This window comes from Grampus griseus (genome assembly GCF_964374135.1).
Source record: "Grampus griseus genome assembly, chromosome: 2".
Classification (NCBI taxonomy): domain Eukaryota; kingdom Metazoa; phylum Chordata; class Mammalia; order Artiodactyla; family Delphinidae; genus Grampus; species Grampus griseus.
The window spans coordinates 34,763,214-34,781,484 of NC_139018.1; the positions used below are offsets into that span (position 1 = coordinate 34,763,214).

The window sequence follows — 18,271 nt, forward strand, 5'->3', positions numbered from 1 at the left end:
TTTACAGAACAACTATCAATGAAAAAGACCAGAACCTACCAGAAAAGATACTATAACTAAAGACATAAAGAAGGAAGCACAACAAGATGGGTAGGAGGGGTGAAGTCATAGTATAGTCAAGACCCAAACCCCCAGGTGGGTGACATACAAATGGGAGAATAATTAAAATTGCAGAGGTGCTCCCTAAGAAGCAAGGGGTCTGAGTCCCACATCAAGCTCCCTAGCCTGGGGGTCCTGTACCAGGAAGACGAGCCCCCAAAACATTTGGCTCTGTTGGTCAGCGGGGCTTGCTTTCAGGAGTCCCAGAGGATTGTGGGAAATAGAGACTAAACTCTTAAAGGGCACACAAAATCTCACATGCTCTGGGACCCAGGGAAGAAGCAGTAATTTGAAAGGAGCCTGGGTCAGACCTACCTGCTGATCTTGGAGAGTCTCCTGGAGAGGCAGGAGACAACTGGAGATCACCCTGGGGAAACAGACATTGGCGACAGCCATTTTTGAGAGCTTGTTCTGCTACGTGGACACTGGTGCTGGCAAATGCCATTTTGGAATCCTCCCTCTAGCTTATTAGTCTCAATACCCAGCCGCACCTCTGCCCATCAAGCTTGTAGGCACTGGTACTGCGATGCCTTGGGTCAAGCAACTAACTGAGCCAGGACACAGCTCCACTCACCAGCATACAGGCTGCCTTAAGATCCCCTGAGCCCACAGCCACCCCTGGACATGGCCCTGCCCAACTGAGGGCACAGGACCTGTCCCCACACACCACTGCATAGGCACTAGACCTGAGACCCCCAAGACTCTGCAGTCAGAGATACTGGGACACAGTTCCACCTAGTAGTGGGCAGGCACCAGCCTCAGAATCCCCTGGGTCCTGATCCCACCTACCAGTGTGCCTGTTTTAGCCTTGGGAGCAGTCTCACGCAATAGCAGGAACCTTGGACGAGAATGCTAGGCCTGGGACAACTGCAGCTCCACAGCCCACTGTGGCAGGACCCAGACCACCCACCAGCAGGTCACTACCTGCCCTGGGACTGGCTGGGCCCCTACACTGCCCAACAGCAAGCCAACACAAGCTTTGGGACATCCTGGACTCCATAGCCAGCTGTGTCAGGAATGCCCCAATGACCAGTGGTCTGACACCAGCTCTGGGACCACCGGGCCCTGCAGCCAAACCCTGCCAATGGGCCAGCACTAGCTCCAAGACTTGGCTTCACCCACTGGTAGGTGGGTACCAGCCCCAGGATGTCCTGGACTCCGACTTCACCCACCAGTGAGCCAGCAATAGCCCTGGACACCCTGGGATTCTGCAGCTAGCTGTCTTGTGACCCAGCCCCACCAACCAGTAGCTGGCAGCTCTGTACAAGGCAGCGCCTGGTAACCAACAAAACTGGGGGCCAGTCACACCTACCAGATTGCCCAGAGTAGTCAGCCTGCTGAAACAGAAGGACCTACATAGCCCACATAGGGGACACCCCTATAGCACATAGCTCTGGTGACCAGAGGAGGGTGCACTGCTGGGATACATAGGAAGTCTTCTACAAAAGGCTACTTCTTCAAGATCAGAAAATGTAACCAACCTACCAGACACATAGAAATAAAAAACAGCAAGTTAGGCAAAATGAGGTGATAGAGAAACATGTTCCAAATGAAGGAACAAGATAAAACCCCAGAAGGAGAACTCAGTGACATGGAGATAGGCAATGCACCCCAGAAAGCGTTCAAGGTAATGATCGTAAAGATAATCAAAGAACTAGGGAGAAGAATGGATGAACAGAGTGAGAAGTTAGAATTTTTTGACAATGACTTAGAAAATATAAAGAAGAACCAGAGATGAAGAACATGATAACTGAAATGAAAAATACACTAGAAGGAATCAACAGTAGACTAGGTGATACAGAGGAACAGATCAGTGAGCTGGAAGACAGACTAGTGGAAGTCACTAAAGCTGAAGAAAAAAGAATTTAAAAAATGAGGACAATTTAAGAGACCTCTGGGATAACATCAAATGTATTAACATTTTCATTATAGGGGTCCCAGAGGAGAAGAGGAGAGAGAAAGTGGCAAAGAACATATTTGAAGACGTAACAGCTGAAAATTTCCCTAACCTGGGAAAGGACACAGACAACCAGGCCCAGGAAGCATGGAGAGTCCCAAACAGGATCAACCCAAAGAGGACCACACCAAGACACACTAGTAATTAAAATAGCAAAATTAAAGATAAAGAGAGAATATTAAAAGCAGCAAGGGAAAAGCAATGAATAACATACACAGGAACTCTCCTAAGGCTATCAGCTGACTTTTCAGCAGAAACTCTGCAGGCCAGAGGGAGTGGCACAATATATTTAAAGTGATGAAAGGGGAAAACCTACAACAAAGAATACTCTACCTGGCAGGACTCTCATTCAAATTTGATGAAGAGATCAAAAGTTTCACAGACAAGGAAAACATAAAGAGTTCAGCACCACCAAAGCAGCTTCACAATGAATGTTAAAGGGAATTCTCTAAGTGAAAAAGAAAAGGCCACAATTAGAAACATGAAAATTATGAAAGGAAAACGATCATCATAAAGGCAAATATACAGTAAAAGTCAACCACATACAAAGCAAGTAAGGAGGTTAAAAGATGAAAGTAGCAAAATCATTTATATCCATGATAAGCAGTTAAGGGATTCACAAAACAAACAGACATAAAATATGATGTTAAAAATAGTAATTTTGAGGGAAGGTGAGTAAAAATGCAGGGTTGTTAAAATGTTTTTGAACTTACGAGATCAGTAACTTAAAATAATCACGTATACATATATATATGTAAATTGCTATATATATAAACCTCATGGTAACCACAAACCAAAAATCTATAATAGATACACACACAGAAAAAGGAAAGGAATCCAAACATAACAATAAAGATAGCCATCACACCACAAGGGAAGAGAACAAAAGAAGAATGGAACAAAAAAGAACTACAAAAACAACCCCCAAGCAAATAACAAAATGGCAATAAATACATACCTATCCATAATGACTTTAAGTGTAAATGGACCAAATGCTCCAATCAAAAGACACGGAATGGCTTAATGAATACAAAAACAAGACTTATATATATGTTGCCTACAAGAGACTTGTTTCAGATCTAAAGACACACACAGACTGAACATGAGGGGATGAAAAAAAGGTACTCCATGCAAATGGAAATCAAAAGAAAAGCTGGGGTAGCAATACTTATACCAGACAAAATAGATGTTGAAACGAAGATTGTACAAGAGAAAAAGAAGGATGTTACATAATGATAAAGGGATCAATACAGGAAGATATAGCAATTGTAAATATATATGCACCCAACGTAGGAGCACCAAAATACATACAGCAAATATTAACAAACATAAAGGAAGAAACTTACAGTAACACAGTAACAGTAGGGGACATTAACAAACCACTCACATTAATGGAAATATCATCCAGATAGAAAATCAATAAGAAAACATTGGACTTAAATGATATATTAGATCAAATGGAGTTAATGGATATATAGAGAACATTTCATCCAAAAGTAGGAGAATACAAATTCTTTTCAAGTGCACATGGGACATTCTCCAGGACAGATGACATGCTAGGCCACAAAACAAGCCTCGGTAAACTTAAGAAAATTGAAATAATATCAAACATCTTTTCTGACCATAATACTATGAGACTAGAAATCAAATACAAGAAAAAATAAAACTGCAAAAGACACAAACACATGGAGGCTAAGCAATATGCTATTAAACAACCAATGGATTACTGAAAAAATGAAAGAAATAAAAATACCCGGAGACAAATGAAAACGAAAACACAATGATCCAAAATCTATGGAACTCAGTAAAAGCAATTCTAAGAGGGAAGTTTATAGCAATACAAGCTTACCCCAGGAAACAAGAAAAATCTAAGATAAACAACCTAATCTTACACCTGAAAGAAGTAGAAAAAGAACAAACAAAAACCTAAGTTAGTTGAAGGAAAGAAATCATAAACATCAGAGCAGAAATAAAAGATATAGAGACTGAAAAAACAATAGGAAAGATCAATGAAACTAAGAGCTGGTTCTTTGAAAAGATAAGCAAATTGGGTAAAACTTTAGCCAACTCATCAGGAAAAAAGAGAGAGGACCCAAATCAATAAAATCAGAAATGAAAAAGGCAAAGTTATGACCGATACCACAGAAATACAAAGGATCATAAGAGATTATAAAAACTACTATGTACCAATAAAATGGACAACCTGCAAGAAATGGACAAATTCCTAGAAATGTACAATCTCCCAAGACTGAACCAGGAAGAATTAGAAAACATGAACAGACCAATTGCCAGTAATGAAACTGAATTAGTAACCAAATAACTTCCAACAAACGAAAGTCCAGGACCGGATGGCTTCACAGGTGAATTCTACCAAACATTTAGAGAAAAATTAACATCTATCCTCCTCAAACTATTCCAAAAAATTGCAGAGGAAGGATGCCTCTAAACTCATTCTATGAGGTCAGCATCACCCCGATACCAATACAGACAAAGGTATCACACACACAAAAAAATTACAGACCAATATCACTGATGAATGTAGATGCAAAAATCCTGGACAAAATATTAGCAAACCAAATCCAACAGTACATTAAAAGGATCACACACCATGATCAAGTGAGATTTATCCCAGGAATGCAAGGCTGGCTTGATATCTGCAAATCAATCAGTGTGATACACCACATTAGCAAATTGAAGAATAAAAACTATATGATCATCTCAACAGGTGCAGAAAAAGCTTTTGACAAAATTCAACATTTATGTATGATAAAAACTCTCAATAAAGTGGGTATAGAGGGTACATACCCCAACATAATAAGGCCATATATGATAAGCCCAGAGCTAACATTATATTCAATGGTGAAAAGCTGAAAGCATTTCTTCTAAGATCAGGGACAAGACAAAGATGCGCACTCTCACCACTTTTCTTCACCATAGTATTGGAAGTTGTAGACACAGCAATCAGACAAGAAAAATAATAAAAGGAATCCGAATTGGAAGGGAAGAAGTAAAACTGTCACTGTTGCAGATGACATAATACTATACATTAGAACACCCTAAAGACGCCACTGGAAAACTACTAGAGCTCATCACTGAATTCAGTAAAGGTGCAGGATACAAAATTAATATACAGAAATCTGTTGCATTTCTATACACTACCAACAAAAGATCAGAAAAAGAAATTAAGGAAACAACCCCATTTATAATCACAATAAAAGGAATAAAATACCCAGGAATAAACCCACATAAGGAGGTAAAACATCTGTACTTAGAAAACTATAAGACACTGATGAAAGAAATTGAAGACCACACAAACAGATGGAAAGATACACCGTGTTCATGGACTGGAAGAACTAAAACAACCACACAACACAAGGCAATCTACAGACTCAATGTAATCCTTAAAAAATACCAATGGCATTTTTCACAGAACTCGAACAAAAATTTTTAAAATTTGTATGGAAACACAAAAGACCTTGAATAGCCAAAGCAATCTTGAGAAAGAAAAACAGAGCTGGGGGAATCAGACTCCCTGACTTCAGCCTATACTACAAAGCTACAGTAATCAAAACAGTATGGTACTGGCACAAAAACAGAAATATAGATTAATGGAATATAATAGAAAGCCCAGAAATAAACCCATGCCCCTGTGGTAGTCAATTAATCTATGACAAAGAAGGCAAGAATGTACAGTGGAGAAAAGACAGTCTCTTCAATAAGTGGTGCTGGGAAACCTGGACAGCCATATGTAAAAGAATTAAAGTAGAACACTTTCTCATACTATATACAAAAATAAACTAAAAATGGATTAAAGACCTAAATGTCAGACCAGAAACCATAAAACTTCTAGAAGAAAACCCAGAACACTCTTTGACATAAATTGTAGCAATAATTTTTTGGAGCTGTCTCCTAAGGCAAAGGAAACAAAAGCAAAAATAAATAAATGGGACCTAATTAAACTCAAAAGTTTTTGCACAGCAAAGGAAGCCATTGGCAAAATGAAAAAAGAACCTACGGAATGAGAAAAAATATTTGCAAATGATATGACCAATAAGGGATCAATATCCAAAATATATAAACAGCTCATACAACTCAATATTAAAAAAAACCCCAAACACCCTGATTAAAAGATGGGCATAAGAACTTAATAGACATTTTTCCAATGAAGATATATGATGGCCAAGAGGCAGAAGAAAAGATGCTCAACATCGCTAATCATCAGAGAAATGCAAATTGAAACCACAATGAGATATCATTTTGCACTTGTCACAATGGCTATCATCAAAAAGACCACAGGTAACAAATGTTGGCATGGATGTGGAGAAAAGGGAACCCTTGTACACTGTTGGTGGGAATGTAAATTGGTGCAGCCACTGTGGAAAACAGTACAGAGATGCCTCAAAAAAAATAAAAATAGAGCTACCATATGACCCAGCATTCCACTCCTGGGTATATATCCAAAGAAAATGAAAACATTAATTTGAAAAGATACATGCACTCCAATGTTCATAACAGCATTCTTTACAATGGCCAAGTTTGGAAGCAACCTAAATGTCCATCAACAGGTGAATGGATAAAGAAGATGTAGTGTATATAGACTATGGAATACTACTCAGCCATAAAGAAGAATGGAAGTTTGCCATTTGCAATAATATGGCTGGACCTGGAGGGTATTATGCTTAATAATATAAGTCAGACAGAGAGAGACAAATACTGAATGTTATTGCTTATATGTGGAATCTAAAAAATACAACAAACTAGTGAATATAACAAAACAGAAACAGACTCACAGATACAGAGAACAAACTAGTGTTTACCAGTGTGGAGAGGGAAAGGAGGAGGGACAAGATAGGGGTAGAGGATTAAGAGGTACAAACTACTATGTACAAAATAGACAAGCTACAAGTATGTATTGTATAGCACAGGGAATATAGCCAACATTTTATAATAACTATCTATGGAATATAATCTATAAAATTTTTGAATCACTATGTTGTACACCTAAAACTTGTATAATATTGTAAATCAACTATGCTTCAATAAAAAAAAATAGTAAATAAACAAGAAAATAAATAAAAAAGAAGAAAAAAGAAAACGTATACCTAGAATATCTAGAACAATGGCCTAAGAAGTTCATAATAGAACTGGACCAGGAAGAGAAGGTGATCATGTTACACCCATTTTAAAATGTTTCACCGTCCTACTACTAATTATTGGGTTGGCCAAAAGGTTCGATCGTTTTTTTCTGTATGATGGCTCTAGCAGCACTTAGTTGCCTTTACCTTCATTCTAAACAATTTTGTTTGATTGTATGTGACAGCTGTCATATCAGTGTGCATTTAAAAAAAGACTTATCAAAATTTGTGAATTTTTGTGTAGTCTTTTTTTTTTTTTTTTTTTTTTTTGCGGTACGCGGGCCTCTCACCGCTGTGGCCTCTCCCGCTGCGGAGCACAGGCTCCGGACGCGCAGGCTCAGCGGCCATGGCTCACGGGCCCAGCCGCTCCGCGGCTCGTGGGATCCTCCCAGACTGGGGCACGAACCCGCGTCCCCTGCATCGGCAGGCGGACTCCCAACCACTGCACCACCAGGGAAGCCCTGTAGCCATTTTAATATTGAAGATGGAGGAGAAAAAGCAACATTTTCGGCATATTATGCTTTATTATTTCACGAAAGGTAAAAACGCAACTGAAACGCAAAAAAAGATTTGTGCAGTACTGTGACTGATCCAACATGTCAAAAGTGGTTTGCGAAGGTTCGTGCTGGAGATTTCTCGCTGGACGATGCTTCACGGTTGGGTAGATCAGTTGAAGTTGATAGTGATCAAATCGAGAATGGAGACATGAATTGAGAACAATCAACGTCATACCACATGGGAGGTAGCTGACATACTCAAAATATCCAAATCAAGCGCTGAAAATCATTTGCACCAGCTTAGTTATGTTAATCGCTTTGATGTTTGGGTTCCATATAAAGTGAAGAAAACCTTCTTGACCATACTTCTGCATGCGATTCTCTACTTAAACGTAATGAAAACGGTCTGTTTTTAAAACAAATTGTGACAGGCGATGAAAAGCGGATACTGTACGACAATGTGGAATGGAAGAGACCGTGGGGCAAGCGAAATGAACCACCACCAACCACACCAGAAGCCGGTCTTCACCCAAAGAAGATGATGCTTTATATATGGTGGGACTGGAAGGGAGTCCTCTATTATGAGCTCCTTCTGGAAAACCAAATGATTAATTCCAACAAGTACTGCTCCCAGTTAGACCAACTGGAAGCAGCACTCAACGAAAAGCGTCTGGAATTAGTCAACAGAAAATGCATAATCTTCCATCAGTATAACTCAAGATCGCATGCTTCTTTGATGACCAGGATAAAACTGTTAGAGCTTGGCTGGGAAGTTCTGATTCATCCGCTGTATTTACCAGACATTGCACCTTTGGATTTCCATTTATTCAAAAATTCTCTTAATGGAAAAAATTTCAATTCCCTGGAAGACTGTAAAAGGCACCTGGAACAGTTCTTTGCTCAAAAGGGTAAGTTTTGGGAAGATGGAATTACAAAGTTGCCTGAAAAATGGCAAAGGTAGTCGAACAAAAGGGTGAATATGTTGCTTGATAAAGTTCTTGGTGAAAGTGAAAAATGTGTCTTTTATTTTTACTTAAAAACTGAAGGCACTTTTTTGCCAACCCAATACAACTCCTTAAACAGCACTGAAAGACAGTATACAGTCAGTAGTAAGCTGACTGCTTCAGGAGAGTCTTTTTTCGCACAGGTAGTTCCTAACTCACAGATTATGTTCCCAGAGTCTATATGAGAAATTGGCTGTTTGGAACCTGGAACACATTCCTTTAAAAATAATATTACAGATGGTGGGCAAGACTCCAGGGTAGTTAAAAACAAATCTTCATTTAGCTCATAATGTTACTAATATGTTGCTGAATTATGCTTTAGTATTAACCTGAATTTTGGAAACAAGGTGGAAGACTGAAGAAAGAATGTTGAAATGGAAAGCATTTGTTTAAGTTATCTTCCTATCTACCTTTCTAGAGTCCTTTCCTGCTGTCAAAGGTACTTCTTGCCATGCCTACAGTATCTTGCTATGCTAAGGTTCTGATGTGGTCCTGTTCAGGATTTGCCCTGTGAGTCAAAGAACTCTAAGTTCTAAGTGATTAGTTCCTGTTTATTTAGGACAGCAGATTTACCCAGATGTTGCATGTCTGATTTGAACTATTAAATATTAATATGTGAACAACTCACTCTCAGGTAGAATACTTTTAAACACAAATGCACCTCTAAATATTAGATTATCAAGAAGTACAGCAAAGTGAACAGAACAAACACATTTAGCCAATGTGGAGGATATTTGGGCTTAATAAAACACCTCTCCTAAACGGACTGGGTCTTGAGAGTCAGGGAATAAGGAGATTAATTGTTCTTTTAAAGTTTCTTGCTGTTCATGGCTTTTCCCCTTTCACTTCTCAAAAAGCTTCCCTTCTCTTGAAAGTACTGACAGAGGAGCTTAGATGGTGAGTAGGGGAAAGGTTAGAATAGGGTAGCCACTTGTGAATCTCAGTCATTTATAAATTGAATTAATGTAGATCTGAATACCAAATTACCATTATTTACATTGCATGCACGCTCTCTTCTCCTCTTTCCCATTCTCCTCTCTCCACTCCTTCCCACCCCCTGGAAGATACTACGAACTTGTTATAACAAATTACCCAGAGGTAATAAATGCTGCAAAAGTGGCTCTAGTAGTTGTGGGAGGAAAGATAAAATAAGAAATTATAAAAGGAAGGGGATTTTCTCTTTATGGAAGGGAGAGGTGTCTATTTTACAGTGAATAAGAAGCTTTATTTAGGGGTCCAGAAAGTAAACTTGAGCTACTGTAATAAATCCTCTTGCCTTTTTCTCCCACTTCTATATCACCTAAAGATCTAGAATTTTGCAACTCAAGTCCTTATAATTCATTCATACCTACAGTCAATATTTAATTCAAAATTTAAACTAAATTTTCCTCTCTGGCTTTTGAAATATTGATAGTTACTATTTACTTAGGGGTTTTATCTATTAAAATGGATATAGAATATTTAGTTTATTAACCTTAATATTAATAAATTGTGGGTGCTAAGCCCAGTTAAGAGGGCAGCATGGTACAGCAAAAGGAGAAAGACCCTGGAGTTTGACAGGCCTAGGTTGGACTCCTCATTCTGTCTTTTACTAGTTGTATGACTCTGAACAGCTTATTTAATTTTTTTTAGCTTCATATTATTATCTACAAAATGAGGATAAAAGACACTTATCTGGATTGGTTGTTTCATGAGGCCTAAATAAGATAAGTAAGTGAAAGAATGTAGTATAGTACTATATATATAGTAGGTAGTAAGTAAAGATTAGTATCTCTTTCCAGGAAAAGACTGGCATGTTTGGAGTGAGGAGGCTGGAGAAAATGGATGTGGATTGGGTGGGGAGGAAAGACAGGAGTGAAATAGAATTGAAAACTTTTTTGTAGTTCTTACTAATAACTATCTTACTCATTTCTGTAGTACCAAAGACTGAGACAACATCTGATATAGCATAACACTTCATAAAAGTTTGTTGGATTATTAGAGTATACTTACCCACATATAATAAAACCCCAATTCTGCCACAAGTATATAATTGGCACCTTGGAAAGATCATATTTGTAGCAGAATAGAGGGTGAGTTAGAGGAAAACAAGGCTTGACGCAGGGAGACCAGTTAAGAGGATAGCCTCATGTGCCTAGACAAAAAGTAAACGGAGCCCCAAACTAAGCCAGGATGGTAGAAATGAAGAGATAGGAATGTACAGAAGTACTGATGAGGGAAACTGTATGGGATTTAAATATAGGGCTGAGTGAGAGACGGAAGCTTTCCATTCAGGTTTCTTATGGCTCGGGTGACTGGGTGGCTGGTGGGCACAGTCACTGAGCTAGAAGAACTCAAAGAAATGCAGTAAGATGGAAGTGGGAGGTGCAGTGAGAAAGGAAAGGAAGGAAAATGAATTTATTTATTTTTATTTTTTATTTTATTTTTCGGTACGCAGGCCTCTCACTATTGTGGCCTCTCCCGTTGCAGAGCACAGGCTCCGGACGCGCAGGCTCAGCAGCCATGGCTCACGTGCCCAGCCGCTCCGCGGCGTGTGGGATCTTCTTGGACCGGGGCACGAACCCGTGTCCCCTGTATCGGCAGGCAGACTCTCAACCACTGTGCCACCAGGGAAGCCCAATGAATTTAATTTTACATGTTGAATTTGCTCTGCCTATTGAACTTAAAGAAAATATACCTAGTAAGCAGGTGGATCTAGGCATGGAGCTCAAGACAGAGATAAGATCTGGGAGTCAATAGCATACAGAATTCGAAGGAAAAAAGGTCAAGGGTGAGCCATGGTGACACTTCCATTTGGGAATGAGCATAGGAAGAGAAGCTGCCAAAACAAGAAAGAATAAACTACAAATGGAGAACGAAGAAGTTGAAATGGTGTACTGCTGGAGAGGAATGTAAAATTGTGGTAGAGAGACCTAATAGCTGGGTTATGCAGGCATTTTATTTGTGTTTACAGACACATACCATTTTGATGAGGCTTTGCAATCCAGATGAAGATGAATCAACACTGACACCCTTCTGTTCTATGTAATAGCCTTCAAAATGTCTTTCGATTTAATCTCTTTTTTAAAAATTCTACTTCCAAATTTGAGCATAAGCTCTGGAACTTTCTAAAACATCTTTATTACTAGGCTGTAGTTTATAGTGCATTTACAGTACATGTAATTTTAAGGACAAGATCTATATCTATTTCAGTTTTGAATCTTCAAGAGCCTTTGGTTAAAAGTTCATAGTAGAATCATGATTAAGTTTACCACACCCTTGTTACTTCCTGTGATCCATGAACCAGTGGCTTGGTATTCTTGGGAACTTGTTAGAAATGCAAAATCTTGGCCCACTCCAGATTTGCTGAATCACAATCAGCATGTTTAATAAGATCTCCAGGTGATTCAAATAGGTACACAATTAATACTTCCTGACTAACTGAACAATGAATAAACAAACTGTATTGTTGTTCTTATTTCTAGTAGGTCTCCAACTTTAGCTCATGTGATACAACTTCGGCAAATTATCTTTCCAAAATATGGTTTACTATGTTAATTCTGCTTTTTAAAAAAGCTGCAAATTTAACCAAATTGGGTAGTGCTGCCTGGATTACAAAACCTTTCAAAATCTGGCTTCAAATTTCTACCAAATTTACACATATTATCCTTTTACCTGAACCTCCTACTCTAAACAGTCTGGCCTGACCTGAGTAAACTATTCTTTCTACTTCTCTATTTTTGTTCATTCCGTTTCCTACTTGGTTAACATACTCTCTTTTTCTAAATACACAAATCCTATTTATCCTTCCTGTTCTAGCTAAAATGAAATATCTTCATAATGATATTATCTTCTCTTCATAATGAGAATTGTGGATTGTTACTTTCAAGAAACTTAGATTCCATTTCCACCTCTGCCACTAACTTGTATATTGCTGGGCAAGTTCAATGAACATCTCTGGGTTTAAAAGCTAGTCTTTTTCATACACAAGGCCAATAGGCACATGAAAAGATGCTCAACACTGCTAATCATTGATAAATGCAAATCAAACCCACAATGAGATATCACTTCACACTTGCCACAATGGCTTTTATCAAAAAGACCACAAGTAACAAATGTTGGTGAGAATGTGGAGAAAAGGGAACCCTTCTATGCTGTTGGTGGGAATGTGAATTGGTACAGCCACTGTGGAAAACAGTATGGAGGCTTCTCAAAAAACTAAAAACTGAACTACCATATGACCCAGCCACTCCATTCCTGGGTATATATCCCAAAACACTAATTTGAAAAGATACATGTACCCCAGTGTTCACAGCAGCATTATTTATAACAGCCAAGATATGGAAGTAACCTAAAAGTCCATCAACAGATGAATGAATAAAGAAGATGTGGTATATACAATGGAATACTACTCAGCCATGAAAAAGAAAAAACTTTTGCCATTTGCAACAACATGAATGGACCTGGAGTGTATCATGCTTAGTGAAATAAGTCAGATAGAGAAAAACAAATACTGTATGATATCACTTATATGTGGAATCTAAAAAATAAAACAAACTAGTGAGTATAACAAAACAGAAACAGACCCACATATATCGAAAAAAAACCTAGTGTTTACCGGTGGGGAGAGGGAAGAGAAGAGGGATTAAGGAGTAGAGGATTAAGAGGTACAAACTACTATGTATAAAATAAATAAGCTACAAGGATGTATTGTATAGCACAGGAATACAGCCAACATTTTATAACTTTAAATGATGTATAATCTATAAAAATTCTGAATCACTATGTTGTACACCTGAAACTAATATAACATTGTAAATTATACCTCAATAGAATTTTTTTTACATTGTAAAAAATTTGTCTTTTTAGAGAAAAACGCTAGGAACCACAATGGTATTGTGTTCCACACAATGAGAGAAAATATGTCTAAGGAATGTGTTTTAATATTCACATAATAGTTAAAAATGAATGTTTTAAAAATGTAGTTAATGCTCACGTATTTGAAGCACCCCTCCCATAAGCTCCACTGTACCCTCTTTTTAAATGAAATGTACAAGAAACAAAGGCAAAATTCATCCAGGTCAATCCAAATAAGTTATAGAGTCTTACCCTTCAATTTTAACATTTATTGTTAAAGTCATGGTAGGTGATAAGAATAAGAGCTAAGAAGTAGAATCATACAGAATTTAAACCCAGACTGAAACCTTTTAAAAATAACAAGAATAGCACTCTTACTCCCTACTCTTATCTGGCATAGCTGAGTAAGGGTTCTGTGCTTGCTGACATTCTTGAGCTATTTCTCTCCCTGCTTTAAACATAGGGTAGTTTCTCCCGTGACCCTGCTTGTTTCCCTGGAGAGCTTCACATAGAGGCTTCTGTATAACAACATTAGCTTTCACTAGCAAACGGCTATATAGGAAAGAGAAGGATGAAGAGGGAGACAACCTTCACAGAATATCAACAGGCTGCAGATTAAATGTGCGTTGTTTCCTTTGCTAAATTCCCAGCACAGATTTCCATCTGAACAGTTATAAATTCTTTCCTCCCACATTCCACCTCTGCATTTTAAACCATTTACTCTGGGCCTCTTCAATACAGCACTCTAAGGCTGAGAAAGTTTAGATTTGCATCAATTGTATTTAAAAAAAAATTGTTCTCAGTTTTATGTAAGGTATTAAATCCAAGAAAAGAATATACTAAAGATGTACATATTCTCAAAATTGCCTATATCTTGCTTATAAGTTTTGTTGTTCTTTATATGCTGTTGTTTCAAGGGACATTTTGAAGTTACATGTAATAGCAACATTAATTATTAGGAAATGTCTACAACGAATCAACAGCTGGTCCTAGAAAATCAAATATTAGCATATCAACATAGGAACCTTTCAATGGTGTTTTGGCCTTTGTAGTAAGGTAATGGCAGCATATATAGTATATATCAAGTTAGCTTTTTATTTTAATACAAAAGTACAACATTAGGAGGAGAGAATGAACAGAATTATAGTCAAGACAGCATAAGGTAAAAATGATACACACAAACAAAAAGCACCTTTTACCTTATAATAGTTCTTAGAGCTCATTAATGCACTTGGAGGCAGGGCCAAAGTCAGCAGTGGCTGGGAAACAAATTCTAAATCTGGCGTGTTTGTTCCCTAGAGTTTCAGGTCTGTTCTGTGCTGTTGGAACTCTTGGATTCATCCTACCTCCTCTCAGAAATTACTTTTTGCCTTCTTTAAAGGTGTATCTGCATCAGGATAATTTTTAGATGCTTGGAAGTTTATATATATGAAAGGATGGGTTACCAGTCAGGTCCAAATTCAACCCTCCCTGCTTTTTTTCACTGGGTTCTTTCTATCCCTTCCCAGGGCTACGGAGACTGGGTCAGGGTGATACTAGGTAACCTGCAGCACTGGCTTCACCAGCATGGGTTCTAAGTTGGCTGGTTACTTACCTATGGACTTCTCTAGAACTAAACTTTCAGGTAAATACAAATGGTGAATTAAAAAAATAAAATGATGTTTGAAAATATGTGTCACAGACTCTACTCCAGTGTCCACAGAGAAAGAAAAAAATCAGGAGGAAAGAAGAGAAGTTTAAAAGGTGAGATTAACATTATAACTACTGCCTTTCAGGTTACTAGCAAGACGCTGTGCTCCAGGTTTGGACTACATTGTGTCCAGTTTGAGCCTAAACTGGGGTTTATAGGAGTCCCAGCATACCTTGTGAAATGGTAGGACAGAGCATTTTCAAGAGTATATTTGAGCCCTGGGAAAGCACTCATCTTAAGGGAAGGAGGATCCAGGCATAATGAGCTTTGCTCAGTGACAAGGTGGTGATAAGACAGAAAGGGGCAATTATGGGTGACAGATACATCAGGGCATCCATCACTCAGATATGTCTCCTAGCTTTGTCTCCAGCAGGCTGTTGTTTGAGTGTTACTAAGAGCAGGCACACCTCTGGTGAACTGGAAATAGTGCCTGGTGAAAGATGGCTGAACAGCAGTGTTGCATGGAAGTGGGATGCTCAGAAAGAGCAGACTTGTTTTTGATTGCATGTGCAGCTGGAGCTGGAGACGTAGTTGGAAATTTATAGAAATACTTGGAGAATTTAGCAGAGGGCTGAGTTAATTTAGTAAATGGGGTAATATGCTCTCAGAGATGGGCAATTATAGTCAATGTGCCTCCTTTTGTATTTACAAGTGGGTGAAGCCTGGAGAAACTCAGGTTTTATAAGAATACAAAAATCAATATAAAAGTCCTAGAAAATAATTGTACTTAAACTTCAAAGAATCAGTTAGTACTAATTTTGACATTTCCTTCTTACTCTTCTCACCCATGTCTTCCCTATCTTTCTTGACATAAGTAAAAGTATGAATAGGAATAACACCCAAAGCAGAGCAACATATTTCTCCTATTGTAAAAGGCATTCCAGGAAAATGTCTATCGCTAAAGGACATAGACATCTCCATAATTCTTTGACTTCTGAAGAATGAAATAAGTGAAAATTATGGTATTAAATTTCTTTCTCTTTAGCAACAATCCCGCCTAGTTAGTACTCCCAAAATTCATATCTGTACAATAACAACTTCAAAATAAAATCCAATACTTACTTGTCTCCCACAATTCCCAAGTTGATTGTGGGGTAACCATGTTCCTGAATTGTTGCTAAGAGGGTTGAACGATTGCTGTCTCGAATCTTTCCTGGTAAGAGGTCATCTTCAGGATTTAGCAGCTACAAAGCCAAAAAAAAAAAAAAACCACTACAAATTATTTTCTTAGGATAATATTGCCTATTGTTAATGGGGAAAAAATAGATCTAGTAAACAGAGTTTAGCACATCTAGCACCTATAACAGTATCTGGCCCATAGAAGATATATGCTTAAAGGATCTTTGATAAATAATGAAAGCATAGGAGGATCAGAAAACAGTCCTCCAGAATTAAAAAACATGCAGAAATTTAAGTGGTGACTAAACAGCAGGCCAAATTCACACCAGCTTTGGCTACAATTTGACAGAATAGTGCTCTGGAGATAGCTGCCTTTCTACTGGTTGGTTGTTAAAAAAAAAAAACAACTTTCTTTTTTCCTCCCACTATTATTTTCTAATCTGTCCTTCACTGAGAATATTTGAGGAAGAGACTGTGTGACATGATATTCTCAAGTCTGAAGAGAATGATCATTTATCTTTTCTTTCAAGCTTTTGATCTCTTTTGTGAAGTGGGATCAGTAGTAACGAAGAAGTTAAACTTATTTGAAGGAAAGGGAGCCAGATATCTTGCCTCTATTAGCAAACTTAAACAAGTAATACTTAACTGCACACACCCATGATTCCATGACTTTGAACTGAATCACCCTTTAGAGATTTAATATCTACTATTATATGTCAATGAAGAAAATTATAAGAAGCTTACTTTATGTTAGGATGTTCCAATGAAGCAGTGTAGCGTAGTAGCAAGCAAGAGTCTACCTTATTCAGATAAGGTTCAAATTCAAGTTGCCCAAACACATTATGCCATAATTTTCTCATTTATAATATATAGTAATAAAACTACCTTGAAAGGCAGTTGTTAGGACTGAGATAATGAACACTCAGTTAACATAGATAAATATACAATAAAAACAATTCTCTGTCCTTTCTTTATGATACATGATATTGAAAGAGCACCTAATTCCCCCCAATTGTTCTCATATTGTTACTCCTAGGTGCTAGTATGGATGGAATCAGTTTATAACGTGAACACAGATTTACATTTATTAGATTATAAAATACTTAAGAGTAGGAGGTCCCTAACACACACAGACACATACAACATGCAAGTTTAATTTACACAATTTTAAGATATACTTTGATTTCAGAAAATTACAAAATGAAAAAAAAGTACATCTTTGAAGTGAGAAAATCTGGAATATTATCTTAGGAGGTTGAAGGCAAGCCTGCACATTTCAGATGCTTAGGCTGTTAATATGGCCAATACCCAGGGTTTTGTATCTCAGTTCTGCCAAACAATGACCTAAAGCCCCTTTAGTCTTCCTTCTGACTCATTAGTGATACCATGTGGCTGGACCTTTGGCTTTATGTTGGAAAAGTAGTAGCTTTGCAAACAACTGTCCCCTTAAAATATCTGCAGAAAAACTTTGATCATCTTATTCACTGTCACCTGGGAGACTTCCCTTCAAATACTGCACTAATCTAACTTAATCAGATCCCATGTGACACTGCAACCCACTTTCATCCTTTGTCACTGGGAGAGCTTGGAAAATTGCTATTGCAGTACTAATACAGATTAATTTTCTGATCTTAATTAATACACAGTTATTGAACTTATAATTTTATAAGGCCAAGGCTTGCAGCTTTTAAACTCCATTAATCAGACAAGTTGCTGCAGAAAGAAAACTGAATGGTTATATAATATTTTTTTCACAAAGGGTACTGACCACCAACTGAGTAATAAGATTTCCCCGTTATTAGGGTGGTTTCTTTGCCATTCATGTTCCTCTCTGTTATTTTGCTGCACACAGTTCCAGAAATAATAGAACAATTAGCGATCACTGGAGAACCAGTTGTTTGTCTGTAAAATTGACATAATGAAATAATAGCTAG

The 18,271-nt window shown here is 37.9% G+C and overlaps 1 protein-coding gene across 6 annotated transcripts in view; it reads right to left on the bottom strand.

Annotated features, from left to right (window-relative positions):
- GPHN (gephyrin) overlaps nt 1-18,271 on the bottom strand; it is a 627,058-nt gene that overhangs the window by 51,198 nt on the left and 557,589 nt on the right. For all 6 annotated transcript variants that reach the window (XM_082648862.1, XM_082648860.1, XM_082648864.1 and 3 more), the window contains one exon: nt 16,281-16,402. In XM_082648862.1, coding sequence (XP_082504988.1) covers nt 16,281-16,402 — 122 coding nt within the window. The remainder of the gene's footprint in view (nt 1-16,280; nt 16,403-18,271) is intronic.